This window comes from Neophocaena asiaeorientalis, unplaced genomic scaffold, assembly GCF_003031525.2.
Source record: "Neophocaena asiaeorientalis asiaeorientalis breed wild unplaced genomic scaffold, Neophocaena_asiaeorientalis_V1.1 scaffold443, whole genome shotgun sequence".
Lineage (NCBI taxonomy): Eukaryota > Metazoa > Chordata > Mammalia > Artiodactyla > Phocoenidae > Neophocaena > Neophocaena asiaeorientalis.
The window spans coordinates 3,213,377-3,232,090 of record NW_020171808.1 but is presented as its reverse complement, the minus strand read 5'-3'; the positions used below and the strand labels follow the sequence as shown (position 1 = coordinate 3,232,090).

At 39.1% G+C, this 18,714-nt stretch overlaps 1 protein-coding gene across 3 annotated transcripts in view; it reads left to right on the top strand.

Moving 5' to 3' along the window:
- ZMYM2 (zinc finger MYM-type containing 2) overlaps positions 1-18,714 on the top strand; it is an 87,657-nt gene that overhangs the window by 27,033 nt on the left and 41,910 nt on the right. For 2 of the 3 annotated variants that reach the window (XM_024751101.1, XM_024751245.1), the window contains 4 exons: positions 3,101-3,386; positions 4,725-4,890; positions 5,677-5,889; positions 18,268-18,339. In XM_024751101.1, coding sequence (XP_024606869.1) covers positions 3,101-3,386; positions 4,725-4,890; positions 5,677-5,889; positions 18,268-18,339 — 737 coding nt within the window. The remainder of the gene's footprint in view (positions 1-3,100; positions 3,387-4,724; positions 4,891-5,676; positions 5,890-18,267; positions 18,340-18,714) is intronic. The other variant, XM_024751180.1, reaches the window with a different exon arrangement.

The following is an 18,714-nucleotide window of genomic DNA, read 5'->3' as shown; positions in this document are numbered from 1 at the left end:
TGATAATAGTCAAATTAGTTTCAAAATAGCTATTTTGTCTTTCTTATAAGTATATTAAAAACATAAGTGTATGAAAAAGAACATAATGTTCAGGCTTACTGTTGAGAATATGGTACATTTAATTCCAACCTGAGATTGCAATAGAGGTATAGCTTTGCAAACTTTCCCTTTCTCCTGCTCCTTTAAATACCTAACAATAATCTTGAACTTTTGACCATATCAAGAGTATATGTTTGATTTTGTTAATTCTCTATTTAGTTCACTTCCAGTTTTTACTATTTAAATAACTCTTAAGAATATTCTTATCCATGTATGTCGGGATAACGTAGTACCTGAGGACTATTGCTGGGTCAAAGCACATTTATTATAAGAATTGTGTTCCTGTTCACACAAACTCTTAACACAGGGAATGTAAAGTATGCATCAGGAAGCCAGACAGATACACCTCTTGCTCCTGAGTTTATGGATTAGCTCCTGTGTGTTTGTGCTGTCTTTGTTTGTCATAGAGAATTATAACATCTTGGCTGTTTATACTGGCTCTCAGACCAATGGTGACTTGGGCAAATTAACCTCGTCCCTTAGTGTCCATTGTATAAAGTAGAGAATGATTAGGTCTCTTCCATTCCTAGAAGTATTTTGATATTGGAGGAGGTGAAAATTTGAAAGTAGGGGAATGTAAGAACTGAAGCATAGATAAAAGGAGCCATTGCATTATTTATACAGGGCCTAGCACGAAATTGAGAATAACTGCCATTTTTCAAAATCAAGTTAATAGATAGATGCCTTTAGGTTTAACTAGGTTCCTTTTTAAAAAAAAAAAAAAATTATTTATTTATTCTGGCTCTGCCGGGTGTTAGTTGTGGCACGTGGTATATTTAGTTGAGGCATGCGGACTCTTAGCTGTGGCATGCATGTGGGATCTAGTTCCCCAACCAGGGATCAAACCCAGGCTCCCTGCATTGGGATCAGGGAGTCTTACCCACTGGACCACCAGGGAAGTCCCTAACTAGGTTCCTTTAAGTATATATTCAAATGACAAGCCTGCAGGATTGAAAATCCTAAGGAGCCACTATTTATGTTGCAAAAGCTATTACTTCTAACATGTATTCAAATATAAATTTTTTAAAAAATTATTTATTTATTTATTTTTGGCTGCATTGGGTCTTCGTTGCTGTGCAGGGGCTTTTCTCTTATTGCAGTGAGCAGGGGCTACTCTTCATTGCGGTGAGTGGACTTCTCATTGCGGTGGCTTCTCGTTGCAGAGCACAGGCTCTAGGCACATGGGCTTCAGTAGTTATGACATGCGGGCTCAGTAGTTGTGGCTCGCAGGCTCTAGAGTGCAGGCTCAGTAGTTGTGGTGCACGGGCTTAGTTGCTCCGCAGTATGTGGGATCTTCCTGGACCAGGGATCGAACCTGTGTCCCCTGCATTGGCAGGTGGATTTTTAACCACTGCGCCACCAGGGACGTCCTCAAATATAATTTTTGATTGAAGGCCCTTCATAATATGGAATTGCCAGTTTGTTTCAGTGATTTGCTTTCTTGGTGTTCCTTAGTATTTTTACCTCTTTATTAAAACAGGTCAGTTACCCTGATGATAGCAGGATAACAGGATTCCAGAAGGTACTCTGTTTACTCTGTGTATAGAACATATATTTATTTGGAGGGGTTGTGGAGTAAAGTAGAATTTGAATAGCAGTATATGTAGCCCCTTGAAGCCATCAGGTTGATGGACTGGGTCAGAACCAGGAAATTGCCCTCTTCAAGGTTTTGGTAGTAAAGAAATTTCCTCATACTCTGGATATATTTATACATTGTTTCTCATATGAAAGGGCATCTTTTTTGTATGGAAATACAAATTTCAGAAGAAACTAGAAAGGAAAAGTATTACAAGAGACCAAAGTAGTAGAAATTATAATAGAAGTGGTAGCATGAAAAGTTTCAAAATGAAAAAACATTATGGTGTATTGGTATTGTAGTGTGAGTCTGTGTAACAGTAAGTAGTATGGTGAGCTGGAGACATCCTGCTAAGTCCCAAAGAAGCTTACTAAGAAGAGGAGGGAGAACTTAGCACCCTGGCGGTCGGTTCCCCAGGCCTTAATGCTGTGCCGTTGAAGCTGTGCTGCTGGCAGCGGTAGAGCAACGGGATGTCTCATCGGTCACTGGACGTTGGCTTAACATCACCACTTCCGTGTAACACTCTAATTTCTTTGCTATTATGTGGTATACTTAGAAGCCATGAAATGAAACATGTATGTGGAAAAGCTGTTCTTAGAAAGGTTTTTTAAAAAATTTTTTGGCTGCACCACGTGGCATGTGGGGATCTTAGTTTTCCGACCAGGGATCGAACCTGAACCTCTCGCATTGGAAGCGTGGAGTCTTAACCGCTGGACCACCAGGGACGTCCCTAGAAAGATGTTTTGAATATAGTCATTTGTAAACTTTATCCGAGCTATATTGTATTTTTTTTTCTTTTCTTTTTGCGGTACGCGGGCCCCTCACTGTTGTGGCCTCTCCCGTTGCGGAGCACAGGCTCCGGACGTGCAGGCTCAGCGGCCATGGCTCACGGGCCCAGCCGCTCTGCTGCATGTGGGATCTTCCCGGACCGGGGCACGAACCTGCGTCCCCTGCGTCGGCAGGCAGACTCTCAACCACTGTGCCACCAGGGAAGCGCAATCCGAGCTATATTGTATTTGTCAAAGGTTCTGGTTGGTAAAGATTTTATTATTTATATATGTTGATGTATGTGTTCCTCGCTTAAAGTAATATTTTGTAAATTCTTCCTGTTTAGTAACTAATGGCTAATATTTTTAGTGCTGCATATGTGCCAGTGATTGTGGTTTATAAACCATGTACTATCTCATTTAAAGTTACCATTTCCAGTTTAGAGAAGAGTTAGGCACAGGGTTAGTAACTTCCCAGTCTAGTAGGTAATGGAGCCTGAATGTCAGCCATCAATTCTGACTCCAAAGTTTGTGCCCTTGACCGCTCTGCTATACTGCGCCTTATCGATGTCTGAAACTTGGACAGAATGGGAAGTTAAAACTGTGTCTCTGATATAAATTTCAGTGTATGTGTTTTTGTTTTGGTTTGTTTTTTTAGATTCTTGGATCTCCCAGTCAGCATCATTTCCCCGAAATCAGAAACAGCCAGGGGTGGATTCCTTATCACCAGTGGCCTCTCTTCCTAAACAGATTTTCCAGCCTTCTGCCCAACAGCAACCCACTAAACCAGTTAAAGTCACTTGTGCAAACTGCAAAAAGCCTTTACAGAAGGGACAGACAGCTTATCAGCGAAAAGGATCAGCTCACCTCTTCTGTTCTACCACCTGCCTCTCTTCCTTCTCTCACAAGCCTGCTCCAAAGAAACTTTGTGTTATGTGTAAAAAGTAAGGTTTACCTTCCAGTATATTTCCTTATGGTTGAATATTGGTGGTATAAAATGTGAGAAAAATTGTTTTAGAGGTGAATTACTGTGTTTTAAAAATTTGTAAGCTTGTTTGAATATTAAAGCCAAACTCAAATTTGTAATGGCTTTGGAGTGTTCTCTATCAAGCTGAGGTGGCTTAGGATTAAAAGCCTTCCTATTTGGATAGGCTTTGGGGTTGATTTAGATACTAGGCCCTTATAATTAATTTTATCTGTAATCTCCATTGGACTTGAATTCGTAAAAATACATACATGCTTATTTACATTATTAATTATAAGAATTTAGTTCTAGCCAGACAAAATTGTTAAGCAATTTATGTATGACTAGTTTTGTATTAAAATAGGTCAAAATTTGGACTACCTTCATGTTAAGATTATTAAAAATTGGCAAATCTTTGGATATTATATGCATTTATTTATGTTTGTCTTGAATGTTGTCATTTTAATCCTCACCTCTTCAAGACTCAGGTACCTTTTTTTTGACAGCCTTGGAGTGACAGGATCCTCTTCTGCCATTTTTTAGGTCTGGTCTCACTAGTTAAAAATGAGCTGAATATGTATGGTATGTTGTGTGCAAGGTTAAACAGGTAGCTTTTCTGTACCATCTCTTGAAGCAGCCCAAGTTTGTAAAGATATTTTTAGATATTAGAACTGGAAAAGGCTGAGTGCTCTGTATAGGTTTAGTAAATTCAAATATTGGAACAATTGTTATACAGTTTTTTGGTTGCTTTACAGTAGTAGACTTGCATACAGCAATATAAGACCTGGAACTTCAGAATTAAAGGAAAACTTCAAAGGTCACCAATATTGTCATTTCCTAACATTTCTAATTGTAGTTGAAAGCTGTATAGAATGGTAGGTGGGGTTCTTTTGGGTTATGGGATGTATTTAAGTTCACTTATCCTCTCCATATTCCTGTGACCTAGGTACCTCATGCTTTCTACTTACCCACGAGAGGGAAATTGAATAGGTATTGTAAATTTATACCTCAGTAAATTAGGCCTTGACATTAAACTCCATGTAAATAACAACAGTTTTGTTGTTTTTTTTTTAAGTGGTTCCAATATCTGAAAGCCTTGTTAAGGAGCTTGAAGATAAATTGAGTAGTGGCTAGGGTTTAATAGTATTGCTTCTCAATCTTCTGTGTTCATATTTTATTGCCAAGAGTTTTTAAATAGTAAAAGTGAGTTAATGAATCTAAAAATGGGTTTTAGCCTATGGAAATTAAAAATGTCAGTTATTACTCTTTGATTTATTTTAAAGTAGAGTTTGACTTTGCTGCTCCTCGTATTTTTCAGAGATATAACTACAATGAAAGGAACCATTGTTGCCCAAGTGGATTCGAGCGAATCCTTCCAGGAATTCTGTAGTACATCTTGTCTGTCTCTTTATGAAGACAAACAGAATCCTACTAAAGGAGCGCTGAATAAATCAAGATGTACAATTTGTGGTAAACTAACAGAGGTTTGTGTTTTTGTGCTTTATCATTTAGTTCTAACTAATGGGAATATTTTTGACTTTTAACTGTTTTGACATAATCTTTCATCAGTATGTATTTCCTTAAAAGTGAGGGTATATAAAACCTATCTTATAAATATCCCATTATGTAATCCCATTCTCCCATGGGGAGAATGATTTACAAAAAAATTGAAATATAACATCAATTGACTTATTTCCTGAGGTTGGAGCACTCACAGAAAACCCATAGTGTTTCAATAGGCTGACTGCACGTGAGAGCCAGCAAACGATCTTGCTTAAGAAGCGGAACGAGCGGAGGGGATGTTTTTGAGGACTTCGTTAAAAATGTATTACGGTTTTTGCATTTGATGAAATAAAAAGAAATCTGTGCATACATGCTTCATTTGAATTATTTATAATGTTAGTCCTCTCCTCCCTGTTGTACAGCAGTGTACTTATATTTAAATAATTTCCTTTTAGATTTATCTAAAGATTTCCAATCTGTTTGGAAGTTTTATACTAACACTGCCCAAACTGGGTTGTTTCCTGTCACTTTTAGATACGTCTAGAGAAGTTTGTACGATGACCCTGGTGGTCCTCTCTGCCTTGCACCGTATATATGTGTGTATAAAAAAGTTGAAAGAAGAATGAAATGTACTTTGTCTTGCCTTTTCCCTAAACAAGCTTTACACAGAAAAACTGAGGCATTTTCTTTCTATTGGAGCACCTTGTTACTTAGCTACGTGTCATATATTAATTTGTTTTTTAAAATTTTGCTTGTTTTTCTTTTAGATTCGCCATGAAGTTAGCTTTAAAAATATGACTCATAAGCTGTGCAGTGACCACTGCTTTAATAGATACAGAATGGCCAACGGTCTAATAATGAATTGCTGTGAGCAGTGTGGGGAGTACTTGCCCAGCAGAGGTGCTGGGAACAATGTCTTGGTCATTGATGGTCAGCAGAAGAGATTTTGCTGCCAGAGTTGTGTCAGTGAATACAAGCAGGTAATTCATGATCTGATCAGAATCAACCGTTGTTTTGAAAGTGCTTTTAAATCGCTATAATAGTTTCACTCTAACAGCATTAATTAACCAGATTTGTCTTGAAGTCTCATTTAATTCCATTGTTGTCTTAACGTCGTAGAGATAACCAATCTCAAGTGAATACTGAAATACATGTAGGTTATTGGAAATAAGTTTGTGATTTTACATAGAAAGGTAAATGCTTACCAAAGTGATTCCTTTTTTGGGTGGTGGAGAGGGGTCGTAAATATGGTTTTTCAAATTGTTGATGCTTAGCGTAGGAGTGATTATTTTATTTCCATTTGATTGTAATTTAAAATTTAAGGTCTTTGACTTAGCTTAGTTTATTTTTTAGTATATACCTGTGGTTTCAAAAGTCAGAGCAGTCTAGCTCCCATTTCTTTCTTCTCTTGGTTCCTACTTCTCCTTTATACATACCATTCCCTTAATTCTTACTATTTTGTTTTCTTTCTGAAGAAGTAAGGGAATAATGTACTCGTAGTCTCTCTTTCATCTGTACAAAAGGCGGCACACTGTATGTACTGTACTGCACCCTGCATTTGTATCTTGGAATCATTCCCTGTGAGTATATTCCTTATTCTTCCTTATTCCTTTTACGGCTGAGTTAAATTTTCAGGAATTCTGTGAGCCAGTTGTTAAAACACCCATTATTAAAAAATTAAGTTATAGAAACTTACACGTAAATTATCTTTGTATTAGTCTGCTGGGGCTGCTGTAACAAAATACTGAAGGGCTCAGACAACCAAGAATTTATTTTCTCACAGTTCTTGAGACTTAAAATCTTAAGATCAAGGTGCCTTTCTGGGGTGGTTTCTGGTGAGGCCACTCCTCCAGGCTTGTAGCTAACCTCCTTCTTGCTGTGTCTTCACTTGGTCTTTCCTTTGTGCTCAGAAGGACAGAGTGTCCTGGTCTGTCTTCTTGGACCTAACCTGTAGGGCTTCATTCAACCCTAACCACCCCCTTAAAGGCCCTATCCCAAATACAGTCTTGTTGCGGTTAGGGCTTCAAGATACTCGTTTGAGGTGGGGGGAGACACAATATTGAAGACAAAGAAAATAAATACTTAAAATGTACCACTTCCTAATTATCTTACTACATTTCAGTATTACCTGTGCTCTTGAGGTTATTTACATTATTTGTGAGATGGAAATATTATACATAATGGTGTGCTTCTGTGTATCTCTTCCCAATTTCATGTTTAGTTTTATGTTGGTGGCCTGAAATTAGCCACGGTGGGGAGAGTCTCATGGTAGATGCTACAATAAATATGGTGCTTACTTTTACCTCCCGAGAGCTAGTGGTTAACCATATACAAGACAGTACGGGGCTGACTGTTGTTTATTTGGTCACTTTGCTGTCGGTGGTGTTTGGGTTATTTCGTGGTTTGCCGCTGCAGATGACAGATGATGAGTAACCTGTGCAGGAACAACCCCGAGGTCGTGCGGGTTCGGTTCCAGACCAGTACAGTGGAGCGAATGCCGTAGTAGAGCGAGTCATGGGAAGTTTTTGGTTTCTCGTGCACGTAAGTTACGTTTACTCTTAGGTGTGCAGTAGCACTGTGTCTACAGTGTGCACACCTTAATTAACAAGATACTAACCGCCATCTGAGCCTCAGGGAGTCGCAGTAGTAGCGTTCCAAGATCACTGACTACACCAAGAGATCACCGTAACAAATAGAGTAATAATGTGTCGCAAGAATTACCAAAATGTGATACAGAGACACGAGGTGAGCAGATGCTGTTGGGAAAATGGCGCTTATGAAGTTGCTCGACGCAGGGTTGCCACAGACCTCCAGTCTGTAAAAAAGGCACTACGACAAGGTCTCCCTGTATATATCCTTGACTCTGTGGAGATGTTGTTTCAGGGTAGATTCTTAGAAGCAGGATTGCTCAGCCAGAGGTACGTGCACATGTTAGTTTGTTAGATACTGTTAAATTGCCTCTGTTAGAGGTGGACCAGTTTGCATGCCTTTCAGCAGTGTATGTGGAAGTGCCCGTTTCTCCGTAGCCTCTCCAGCAGGGACTTTTAGCACTTTATTCTGTTTGGTGAAAACAGTATGTTTAGTAAAATTTGTATTTCTCTTATTAGGAATGCTGATGATTAGCTTTTCATATTTCAGAGCTCGTTGTCTTTCCTTTTCTGTGAACTGTTTGTTTACCTCTTATACCCATTTTTCTGTTTGGGCTTTGGTTTGTCTTAGTATTTCCCCCATTAAGTCAGACTTTTAATGAGCAAAATGCATCTGTAATTTGTTCATGAAACAATTATTTAGCAACTATTATGTTGCAGGTACTGTGCTAATTGCTTGAAATAGTCTGATAGGAAGTACAGTAGACAGTTCCTGCTTTCGTGGGATTTGCATTGTGCTGGTATAGTTCAGATTTGTTAACATAAGGAAGGTTTTGCGGTGATTGAAAGGATCAGACTAATTATAATCTCCAGAACTCAATGTGGTGTTTGATGTTGGTGATGTCATTGCATTAGTTATCTTCTGATACCTAGGTTTGGTAAGAGCTTGCTGCCCTGGGTTAAAGTCGTGGCCCAGCACTCATCCTCTGTGTCTCGCTGCCGAGCACAGGCTCCGGACGCACAGGCTCAGCGGCCATGGCTTACGGGCCCAGCCGCTCCGTGGCACGTAGGATCTTCCCGGACCGGGGCACGAACCCACGTCCCCTGCATCGGCAGGCAGATTCTCAACCACTGCGCCACCAGGGAAGCCCCCCCCTACAATTTTTAATGAGTGGAAATAGTAAGTACCTTTTTCTTTTCCCAGTGGTAGTGCCTTTGGTGTTTCCTCATTAAATTAGATGCCAACTTCAGAGTTGGTAAATATATTTTATCACATTAAAGAAGAATCCATGGATTTCTTTCATTAAATGTTTTATCAGAAATGAGAATTGAGTTTTGAAGGTCTTTTTGGTGTCTATGGCAGTGATTGTATGATTCCCCCCCCCACCTTTATTTATTTATTTTTTTGGCTGTATCAGGTCTTAGTTGTGGCATGTAGGATCTTCTTTGAGGCATGCGGGATATTTCGTTGCAGCGTGTGGGCTTCTTTCTAGTTGTGCCGTGCAGGTTCCAGAGCGCGTGGGCTCTGTAGTTTGCAGCACATGGGCTCTCTTGTTGAGGAATGCGAGCTCAGTAGTTGTGGCACGGGGGCTTAGTTGCCCCGTGGCATGTGGGATCTTAGTTCCCCCACCTGGGGTAGAACTCGTGTCCCCTGTATTGAAAGGTGCAGATTCTTTACCACTAGACCACCAGGGGTGTCCCTCCCCATCCCTTTAAATCTATTAATATGTGAATTATTTTAATGGATTTCCTAATTCATCTAAACATTCTTGCATTATTAGAATAAACCATACCAGATCATTATTGTATTTTAAATTTTATTTCTAATTGTTAATATTTAGTACTTTTCCATTGGTATTCATAAGTGAGATTAGTCTTGAATTTCCTTTTTTTGGTGCAGTCTTTAAGATATCAGTGTTATATTTGCTTTATAAAAATGCTCAGAGGAAAATTCATACCCTTATATACTTAAATGAGTAAAAATGAACATAAATGAATTAACTATTAAACTCAAAGTTGTAAAAAGAAAATGAATTAAAGCAAAAGACAAGAAAAAAGATAAAAGTAGAAATTAATGAATTAGGATATAAAAATAGTACTAAAATAATTCAAAATGCTGCTTCTATAGGAAATCAAGTCTTTGAAAAACTAGACAAACCGATTGTCAATCAGGAACAGAGGTTTAAAAATGCACAGATTCACAAAGATAAGAAATGACAAGTTGGACTTACCCATCAAAACAGAGAAAATTGAAGAAAATCAACAAGGGACTACTTTGTACAACCCTATGTAGAAATGTTGAAAACCTAGATCAAGTGAGTAATTTTCTATCAAAATATAATTTCCCTAAATTGACTCCAGAGCAGATAGAATAAGGCAGAGAAATTTCCATAGAAGAAATAGAGATAGTTATCAAAGAACTACCCCACAAAATGAAATAGGCTCAGATGGTTTTACAGGGAAATTCCATCAGATTTGAACTAGGTAACCTTAATGTTATTTAAACCATTCCAAAGCATTAAAAAGGGTGAAAACTACTTATGTTAAAAAAAAATTGTGGTAAGTGTATATAATATAATATTCCTAATTTTAAACATTTTAAACTATACAATTGAGTGGCATTAATTGCAGTCATAATTTGTGCAGTCATTACCTCTATTTCCAGAACTTTTTCGTGACCCAAACAGAAACTCTGTGACAATGAAGCCAATAACGCCTCATCCTCCCCTTCACCCTTGACCCTGGTAATCTCTCATCTACTTTCTGTCGATGAATTTGCTGATTCTAGGTATTTCATATAAGTGGAGTCATACAATATCTGTCCTTTTTGTCTGGTTTATTTGCTTAACATAATGTTTTGAGTTTCAGCCATGTTGTAGCATTGTTTTTTATGGCTGAATAATATTGTATGCATATACATTTTGCTTATTCATTTATTTGATGATGGACATTTGGGTTGTTTCCATCTTTTGACTATTGTGAATCATACTGCAATGAACATTAGCATATAAGTATCAGTTTGAGGTCTGTTTTAAAGTTCTTGTGGGTGTATACCTAGGAGTGGAATTGTTGGGTCATAGGGTAATTCTATGTTTAGCTTTTTGAAGAATGGTTAAACTGTTTTCCACAACAACTGTATCAGTTTAAATTCCTACCAGCAATACATGAGGGTTCCATTTGCTGTCCATCTTTGCCAACACTTGTTACTTTCCATTAAAATTTTTTTTTTTATCATAGACATCACAGTAGGAGTGGAGTGCTATATCTTTGTGGTTTTGACTTGCATTTCCCTAATGACTAATGATGTTGAGTATGTTTTCGTGTGCTTTTTGGCCATTTGTATGACTTCCTATAGAAGTCATATATAGTTTTTTTTAAATGTTTACTTGTTTTTTTGGCTGTGTCAGGTCTTTAGTTGTGGCATGTGGGCTCTTAGTTGCGGCATGCGACATCTAGTTCCCTGACCAGGGATCAAACCCAGGCCCCCTGCATTGGGAGCACAGAGTCTTAACCGCTGGACCACCAGGGGAGTCCCTCATTTTACTTTCTTGATAATGTCATTTGCAGAAAACTTTTTAATTTTAATGAAGGCCAGTTTACCTCCTTTTCTTTTGTTGATTGTGTTTTTGGCACCATATCTAAGAATTCGTTACCAAATCAAAGGTCAAGGTGGTTTATCCCTATGCTTTCTTCTAAGAGTTTTATGGTTTTAACACATATTTAGGTCTTTGGTCCATTTTGAATTAATTTTGTTGATGATGTGAGGCAGGCATCCAACTTCGTTCTCTTGTGTGTGGAAATCCAGTTGTCCCAGCACCATCTGTTATTGGACTTGTGTGGGTTTTTTTGTTGTTGTTTTTAATTTTTTTACTTTTTCATTTATTTATTTAGTTTTTTGGCTGCGTCATGTGGCATGTGGGATCTTAGTTCCCCGACCAGGAATCAAACCCGCGCCCTCTGCAGTAGAGGCTTGGAGTCTTAACCACTGGGCCACCAGGGAAGTCCCTGTTAATTGGTCTTGTGATATTTGTCAAATATTAATTGGCCATAGATGAGTAGGTTTATTTCTGATAACCATCTTTGTAGGAAGTTTTGAAATCAGGAAATGAGTCCTCCAACTTTGTTCTTCTGTTTGGATACTCTAACCCCATTCTAGTTTTGTATGACTTTTCCATTTCTGCAGAAAAGGCTTTTATAATTTTGATAGTGATTGCATTGATTCTGTAGATCGCTTTGGGTAGTACTGACTTTTCTGCAATGTCAAAGCTTCCTATGTATGAACATGGGATGTTTTCTCATTTACTTAGGTCTTTATTAGCTCTGGTAGCTTTATTGTTGACCCCTTGGGGTTTTCTTTTTTTTCCTTTTTTTATAAATGTATTTATTTTTATTTTTGGCTGCGTTGGGTTTTCGTTGCTGCGTGCGGGCTTTCTCTAGCTGCGGTGAGCGGGGGCTACTCTTCGTTGTGGTGTGCAGGCTTCTCATTGCAGTGGCTTCTCTTGTTGCAGAGCTCAGGCTCTAGGTGCATAGGCTTCAGTAGTTATGGCACGTGGGCTCAGTAGTTGTGGCTCTCAGGCTCTAGACGCAGGCTCAGTAGTTGTGGTACACAGGCTTAGTTGCACCCTGGCATGTGGGATCTTCCCGGACCAGGGCTCTACCCCGTGTCCCACTGCATTGGCAGGCGGATTCTTAACCACTGTACCACCAGGGAAGTCCCTGGGTTTACTTTATATAGTCAGTTCATCTCCAGTAGTGATAGTTTTACTTCTTCCTTTCCAATTTAGATGTCTTTTATTTCTTTTTCTAACTTGTTCTGGCTAGAACTTTCACTATCATGTTGAATAGAAGTGGCAAAAGTAGGCATCCTTTTCTTGTTCGTGACCTTAGAGGGAAAGATTTGTGTCTTTTCTCCTTTGAGTATGCTGTTAGCTATGGGTTGTGCATATATGGCATTTGTTACGTTGAGATGGTTTTCTATTCCTAGTTTGTTGATTGTCTTTTATCATAAAAGGGTGTTGAAGTTTGTTAAAACTTTTTCTTCATCATTTGAGATGATCATGTGGTTTTTACCTTCATTCTGTTCATGTGGTGTATTACATTGATTATTTTACGTTGACATAACTGGGATAAACCCCACTCGGTTATGGTGTGTAATATTTTTAATATGCTGCTGAATTTGCCTTACTGATACTTTCCTTTAGATTTTTGTATGTATATTTGTAAGAGATATTTGTCTGTAATGTCTGTCTGTCTTTGGATTCAGAGCAATGGGGGCCCAATGGAATAGGAGTGGGAGGTGTCCACCGTGTTCTGACCTGGGGAGGGTTTGAGAAGAATCTGTGTTAGCTCCTCTTTGAATGTTTGGCGGAATGTCCCAGTGAAGTCATTTGATCCTAGCTTTACTTTGCTGCAACGCTTTTGATGACTGATTCAGTCTCTTTACTTCTTACAGGTCTGTTGATATTTTCTGTTTCCACTCCAGGTATTTATTTATTCATTTAATTTCTTTTTTTACCTTTGGCTGTGTTGGGTCCCCGTTGTGGCGCACGGGCTTCTCACTGCAGTGGCCTCTCCCACTGCGGAGCACGGGCTCCAGGCGCATGGGCTTCAGTAGCTGTGGCGCAGGGGCCCAGCCGCTCTGTGTCATGTGGGATCGTCCCAGACCAGGGCTTGAACCCGAGCCACCTGCATTTGGCAGGCAGACCCCCAACCACTGTGCCACCAGGGAAGCCCCTGGTTTGCATTTTTTAAGGGATTTCTGTTTCATCCAGGTTATCCAGTTGTTGGTGTATAATTATTCATAGCATTTTCTCACAGTCCTTTCCTAGGGAATATTGTAGTATTGTCCCTACTTTCGTTTCTCTGTTTTGTTCTTTGCGTCTTTTTTCTTAGTATAACTAAAGGTTTGTTGACTTTTTTGATCTCTTCATTGGCCAGCTTTTTGTTTCAGTGATTATATTTTCATACTCGTTATTTCTCTGCACTCTATTATTTCCTTTCTTCTACTGGCTTGGGTTTAGCTTTCTCTCTTTTTCTGTTTCTTTAAGGTGTAAGTTACGTTATCGATTTAGATCTTCTTTTCAAAAATAGGTATTTGCAATTATAATTTTTCCTCTGAGCACTGTTTGCACTGCATCCTGTCACTTTTGGTATATTTTGGTTTTGCCTTGACTCATCTGTTAAGTATTGAAAAATTTCCCTTGTGATTTCTTCTTTGACCCATTGGTTAAGAGTGTGTAGTTTTTATATCCCTGTGTTTGTAAATTTTCTAGTTTTGTTTTTGTTATTCATTTTTTATTTCATTCTGTTATGATTGGAAAAGATACTCTGCGATTTCAATCTTTATACATTTATTGGGACTTTTCCTGGAGAATGTTTCATGTGCACTTGGGGAGAACATAGTGGCTTGTAGTGTTATTCAGATCCTGTACATAAGTGCCAAAATCCCGTGTGGCTGGTCTGTCCATTATTGAAATGGATGTATGTATTGAGTTCTACAGCTGTTACTGTAGAATTGCCTGTTTTTCCCTTCACTTCTGTCAATGTTTGCTTAATATATTTTGGGTCTCTGATATTTGGTGAAAAAGTTTATAGTTGTTATATCTTCTTGATGAATTTACCCTTTTTCCAGTATGGTTTTGTTTTGTTTCTTATATTAGTTTTTTGACTTAAAGTTTATTTTGTTTGATGTTAAAATTTTTTTAGAAATTTGTGGCGTATTGTGGGGATTCTTATGGTTTATCCATTCTAGGATTCTTTCAGCTTCTTCTCCCTGAAATTAGTCTTTTGCCTAATTTGCAGTGTTTTCAGACTTTTGAGCACTCGTTCAGCCCTGCCCTCTTTTCCTCTCGCTCCGGGACTCTAATAATGTAGTTATTATATTACTGTAGTTACAGTCCTGCAGGTCCCTGAGGCTCTATTCTTCTTTATTTTTACCTCCAAGGCTGTGTTATTTCTGATATTCAGACTGGATAGTTTCTCTTTTCCCCTTCCGTGGTCCTGTCCTCTGTCTTTTCCATTCTGCTCTTGGTCCCATCCATTGGGATTTTTGGTGGTTGTTATTTATTTATTTTACTAATACTTAATTTTGTTTAGAACAGTTCCAGTGTTACAGAAACATTGATCAGATAATACAGAGTTCTCATGGGAGAGCCCCTCCCCGCACCGTTTCCCTCTGTATTGACACCTTAAATTGGTATGATAATTTGTTACAATTAGTGAGCTCATATTGAAATATTATTAGTATGTAAAGTCCATAGTTTACGAAAAAATTAAGAAAATCTGAATAATGTTCATTTCCTGTTCCAGGGTCCCATCCAGGATGCCACATCACATTCAGCAGTTGTGTCACCTTAGGCTCCTCTTGGCTGTGACATTTTCTCAGACTTTGACGAGCTTGACAGTTTTTAGGAGTCAAGTGTATTGCAAGAGGCCCCTCTGCTTTCATCTCTAGACAGACCGGGCTCTGGGTTTAGGAGGGAGATGACAGAGGTGTTGGCCTTTTGCACTTTTGCAGTTTTCATCACATAACAAGGATACATGTCTCAACATGACTTATGACTGTTGATGTTGATGTAGATCACCTCACTCAAGTGGTGTCAGGATTCTCCACCGGAAAGCCCCCACCGCCCCCTGCCCCCCGTTCCTTGTTTAATGTTTGGAAGAAAGTCACTCTCCTTTAAGGTGGAGTATATAGTTACTTGGAATTTTTCTGCATAGGACTTTTGCCCCTGTTTTCAGTCCTGCAGTTTCCATTTGGACCTTCTATTTCTTTGATGAGCATTTCTATTTTTTAATTGTTGTGGTTTTTTTCCCTTGTTGAAGCATTTTTATCATGGCTGCCTTAAAACCTTTGGCGCATAATCCTAGGGTATCTGTGCTTTCAGTGTGAGCATCTTTTGACTGTCTCCTTCTGTGGCTCTGGCTCCCTCCCCTCTGGGCTCCAGGAGGGCCTGCTACTGCGCTCCTGCAGCCCCACTGGCACCAGGATGATTCTCCTCCAGAGGATACAGAAAGTATTCTTCATAATATCAGTAAATAAAGCTTATTTCAAAGCAGTGTTTCATCTTTTTTTTTAGTGGTCATAGTTTTTATATTTCTCATACTATATGTTCATAATTTTAAGTAAATAAGAGGGAATCTGTGTGTATGTTGTTACTGATAAAGGGACATAATCAGACATGTTTGGAGAGCGCTGCAGTGATGCTCTAGTGAATGTCTTCTTTTTCTAAAGCCTGGGAACTAAAACTGTACAGTGATTTTTTTGGTCCCTGCTCTCGCATTCTTCCACCCCCAACCTTTTGTCTCTAACATCTAAGTTGGCCACTCTTGTTGTTTATCCCTGTCCCTGTAGCCCAGTTAGTGTCTGGAGTATACAGATACAGGTGATTAATCATTTAGATCCCGGCAGTGGGGACTGTCTAGTGCTTAACACTTGTCTTTTGGTATTTTCCATTTTCTTAAAAAAAAATTTTATTTAAAATTTTTTAAAATTTTTATTGAAATATAGTTGGTTTACAGTGTTGTGTTAGTTTCACGTGTACAGCAAAGTAACTTGGTTATACGTACACATAAATCTATATATTCTTATATTCTCTTCCACTGTAGATTATTACAAGCTATTGAGTGTAGTTCCCTGTGCTGTACAGCGGGTCTTTGTTGGTTATCTACTTTACATATAGTGGTGTGTGCATATTTTATTTTTTTTATTTTTTTGCGGTACATGGGCCTCTCGCTGTTGTGGCCTCTCCCGCTGCGGAGCACAGGCTCCGGACGCGCAGGCTCAGCGGCCATGGCTCACGGGCCCAGCCGCTCCGTGGCATGTGGGATCTTCCCGGACCGGGGCACGAACTCGTGTCTCCTGCATCAGCAGGCGGACTCTCAACCACTGCGCCACCAGGGAAGCCCGGTGTGTGCATATTTTAATCTCAAGCTTCTAATTTATCCCTGACCCCCTCCCCCCGTTTTCCCCTTTGGTAACCATGAGTTTGTTCTATGTCTGTGAGTCTATTTCTGTTTTGTAAATAAGTTCATTTGTATCATTTTTTTTTTTTTTAGATTCCACATGTAAGGGATATCATATGATATTTGTCTTTCTGTCTTAGTGTGATAATCTCTATCTAGGTCCATCCATGTTGCTGCAAATGGCATTATTCCATTCTTTTTATGGCTGAGTAATATTCCATTGTATATATACCACATCTTCTTTATCCATTCCTCTGTCAGTGGACATTCAGGTTACTTCCATGTCTTGGCTATTGTAAATAGTGCATCACTGAACATTGGGGTGCGTGTATCTTTTCAAATTATGGTTTCCTCTAGATGGATGCCCAGGAGTGGGATTGCTGGGTCGTATGGTAGTTCTATTTTTAGTTTTCTAAGGCACCTCCTCACTGTTCTCCATAATGGCTGCACCAAATACATTCCCACACAGTGTAGAAAGGTTCCCTTTTCTCCACACCCTCTCTAGCATTTACTGTTTGTAGGTTTCTTGGTGATGGCCATGCTGACTGGCCAGAGGTGACACCTCATTGTAGTTTAGATTTGCATTTCTCTAATGATTAGTGATGTTGAGCATCTTTTCATGTGCCTCTTAGCCATCTATATGTCTTCTTTCAACAAATATCTATTTAGATCTTCTGCCCATTTTTGACTTTTTTTTTTTCATATTGATCTGCATGAGCTGTTTGTATATTTGGAGATTAATCCTTTGTCGGTTGCATCATTTCCAAATATTTTCTCCCATTCTGTAGGTTGTCTTTTTGTGTTGTTTATGGTTTCCATTGCTGTGCAAAAGCTTTTAAGTTTAATTCAATCCCATTTGTTTATTTTATTTTATTATTATTTTTTGTGCGGTACGCGGGCCTCTCACTGTTGTGGCCTCTCTCATTGTGGAGCACAGGCTTTGGACGCGCAGGCTCAGCGGCCATGGCTCACGAGCCCAGCCGCTCCGCGGCCTGTGGGATCCTCCTGGACCGGGGCACAAACCTGTGTCCCCTGCATCGGCAGGTGGACTCTCAACCACTGCGCCTCTAGGGAAGCCCCTATTTTTGTTTTTATTTCTATTACTCTAGGAGACTATTTTCCATTTTCTTGCATAGTATTTTGACTTTTAAGGAAAACGGGATGCTTTCTGCAAAGAGTAAGGATATAAATTTCTATGTGCTGGAAGCTGTTATATGTGCTTTAAAAAGAGTTTCCAAAACAACCCATTTGCAGATGATGAAAACTGTAACTGTGTAATTTCCAAATCAGTTTTCTTTTGTTTTTGTTTGTTTGTTTGCTTTGGCCGCACTGCAAGGCTTGTGGGATCTTAGTTCCCTGATCAGGGATTGAACCCAGGGCCACGTCAGTGAAAACTCCGTGTGCTAACCACTGGACTGCCAGGGAACTGCCGAGATACTGTTTTATGTATTATTAATAGATTTTACTGAATACATTTAGCATACGTTGTCATCTAAGAGAAATATGTGATTTTTTTTTTGCAAGGTCTACTTAGAGGTGAGTCAAATCTAAGGGTCTGTTTTTAATTCTTTATTTATCTAGTTACTATTATTTTTCTATAGGATAATTATAAAGTTGTGATATATAATATTCTGTAAGCTGGTCAGTGGCACTGTAGGACAGATAGGCATTTTTAAAAGTTAGAACGAGGTTGTAAGTCACAAAACAGGTAATTAAGACTCAACTTTTATAGATTGCTTGTTGACCTTTCGATCTAGCAGCCTTTCTTTATATCTTTTTATAAAGCCTTTTAAAATCTTTTTTTAGGTAGGTAGCCATCCAAGCTTTCTGAAGGAGGTTCGTGATCACATGCAGGACTCTTTCTTAATGCAGCCTGAGGTAAGCAGGAGTGTGGCTGGGGTTAAGGCCTCGACATGACATGCTCTGCTACTGCCTTTATTGTGTGTCTGAAAAATCGTGTACATTTTGAAGTGTATTAACATTTATGAACTTTAAATATGTCAGATGATGATTATTTTCTTACTTTATCTCAAGACCGACGAACTTTCTCATTTCACTAAATTTTACATGTGTTTTCTTGTGTGCACTCATTTGCTTTTAGGTATTTATGTTATTAAAAATTATTTTAAGGGGCTTCCCAGGTGGCGCAGTGGTTGGCAGTCTGCCTGCCGATGCAAGGGACACGGGTTTGCGCCCCGGTCCGGGAGGATCCCAGATGCCGCAGAGTGGCTGGGCCCGTGAGTCATGGCTGCT